This window comes from Triticum aestivum, chromosome 1B (genome assembly GCF_018294505.1).
Source record: "Triticum aestivum cultivar Chinese Spring chromosome 1B, IWGSC CS RefSeq v2.1, whole genome shotgun sequence".
NCBI lineage: Eukaryota > Viridiplantae > Streptophyta > Magnoliopsida > Poales > Poaceae > Triticum > Triticum aestivum.
Window position 1 is genome coordinate 145,417,769 of NC_057795.1, and position 2,529 is coordinate 145,420,297.

At 43.3% G+C, this 2,529-nt stretch overlaps 1 protein-coding gene across 1 annotated transcript in view; it reads right to left on the reverse strand.

Moving 5' to 3' along the window:
- The window catches only part of LOC123112680 (pyridoxal phosphate homeostasis protein), a 3,542-nt gene extending 3,048 nt beyond the window's left edge, over positions 1-494 (reverse strand). The window contains exon 1 of the mRNA XM_044533741.1: positions 127-494. Coding sequence (XP_044389676.1) covers positions 127-348 — 222 coding nt within the window. The 5' untranslated portion in view covers positions 349-494. The remainder of the gene's footprint in view (positions 1-126) is intronic.
- Positions 495-2,529: the final 2,035 nt, after the last annotated feature.

The window sequence follows — 2,529 nt, forward strand, 5'->3', positions numbered from 1 at the left end:
ATAGATGGACGATAACTCTGGAACGAGATTACTCAGCAACCCGTTTCCCATCCACGTTCTAATCAGTAGTCCATTCACAAAGCCAGAAAGGGGACAAACGTTTTGAGCTTTTCCGCGGGGTACAACCTGGGGGGCCTTGTCGATGAGCTCCTGGACGTAGTTCTCGCCGAAGCAGCGGTGGCCGGCGTCGTACACGCCGCGGATGACGCCCACGGGCTTCGTCTTGCTCACCGCCACCACGCGCACCGACTCCGGAGCGCGCCCCGCCCGCGCCGCCGCCTGCTGCGCGCGCGACAGCACCGACCGGAGCGCCGCGGCCGCGCCCTCCACCGCCGCTACGGACGCCATCGCCGGCGCCGCTGATCCGCCGCCCTCCTCCGTGGCCGCTGCCGCCGTCGCCGTTGTTGGTGGGAGCCGCTATATGTGTTACAGTCGTGTGTGGCTCCTCGTGTGGTTAACTTTTTGCCCCCCTGATCTATTTTCTGAGGAAATGAGCGCTCGGGGTTGGAATTCTGGACGGTTCGCAGAATTGTAAAGCGACTTCATCATTTAGTTGAAGTTTATGGGATCTTTACAACAAAATAATTTTCCGTATTTGTATTTCATCCGATCCGAAACTAATGAAATTGTCCTGCAGATACTTGTGGATAAGTTGGCAATATAAAAAAGAGAAAGTTTTTGGATTTGAAGAAAAAAAGAATTCTATTAATTTTCATTTTCCATTTATTTAGTTAGTTTTTCTTAATGAAATTGAAATTATTAACTAGAGGGCAAATAAAAATAAAGAAACAACTATTTAGCCGTATTCTCAAGCACATGTTTTTTTAAGCGCTCTATCTAGCACAGGGTTTATAAACAGGGGAAATTGAAGGCCGTCCATTTCTTTTTCTTTATGAAATCAATATTTGGGACTTAATATAGATGTGTCTTGTAATTCCACACCATATCATTGAATAGTCCATAAGCAGATATTATTATGTAACTCACCCTGCAAAACAACGAATATTGTGTATTCTGTCTGTAAACATATATGAGATATACTCCTTCCATCCCATAACGTATAGCGTCAAAAAATGTCTTACATTATGAGACGAAGGGAGTGTATGTTTACAGAGGAAGTAACTCTAAATGGTAAGGCGAATCAACCTATGGTTGGATGGTTATAACTTTATTATTTTTGTACCAATTTTACTGTCCATGCAAAACTTTTGTACTAAATAATACTTCCACCATCCAATAATATAATCTTATTCATGTTCTTTGGCTTCATTATTGTTTTCCTTCGTTGTATTGTTGCATGTAACAGGAGGGGTCTTAGGGCATCTACAATGCAGGCGCTAACGCCGGGTGCCAGGGTCAAGATCCTGGCCGTTTCCTCCTAATCCCATCCAAATCCCAAATTTTGGTTAGCATTGATGCCATAGGAGTCGTCCGGCGCTAAATGAATTGTCCGTTCGCAAGCTCTCAGTGTTGCATGGCTGGACTCCCAAGCCGAGGCACTAGGAGAAAAATTATTTTTTATTCCTAATGAAGCGCCTGATGGAGATGCCCTTAGTGCATCTCCATCACTGAGCGCTTAGCCCGGGCGCCAGGTTCGTAATCCCAACAGATTAGCGGTTGCCTAGTGCAATCCCGGTGTCAACCCTGGCATCGATGCCAAAGCAGGCACCCGGTGCTTGGCCATTTTTCTTTCAGCACTTAGTGTCTACCTTGTGTTGCGTTGCAAACCAGTATCCCGGTAGGCTTAGAGCTTTCTATGAAAGTTGGACTTTTTCTCAGAAAATGAAAGGGAGAGGGAAAACTGAAATGTCCACCTTAACACTTAATTCTCGGGTGCAAGGGATGCAGGCGCTCGAACAAGTTTGGCGCATTGAACTACACAAACGTCTTATATTTTGGTACGGAGAGAATATTGGTTAAGAAGCATGACTGACAGAACAGATCGCAAAGAAAATATGGCGGTACAAAAAACTGACTGGTTTTCTTGAAAAAACCTCGCCCATAAGATTGCCAAAATGTATACGCTGCAGTACATGCTTTGACTGAATATTCGTTGCATCAACTTTATAAACCAGCCATAGTACCAAAACTAAGAAGAAAAAAAACACCAAAAAGGGCTCCCAGTTTCATGACCAGGCGTTATTTTGTTTGAATATTTCGAAATTTGACAACCAAGAAATATATAGAACGGACCAGAGGTGCTTATCTACAACAAAAAGGGTGCTTTGTACCACAAAGCACATCATAACAGTCTGCTTTTCTTTTGACACAATACAGACACAAACGCTCATACCATAAACAGCCTGCTAGTCTTTCAAAAATGCACTCGAAGTACAAAATTATTTGTAACATTTTATGTTGTGATTCAAGATGAGTCTGATGCTTCTGAGACAAGATGAAACGGTCAGAATATACATAGAAATACTGAATACAAGATCAGAAGATAAACTGATAATTTTGCTTAAGACCATGTTACATAATTTTTACATGATTAACCATCTTCTCTCAATAGTCTCCAGAGAACCGCAG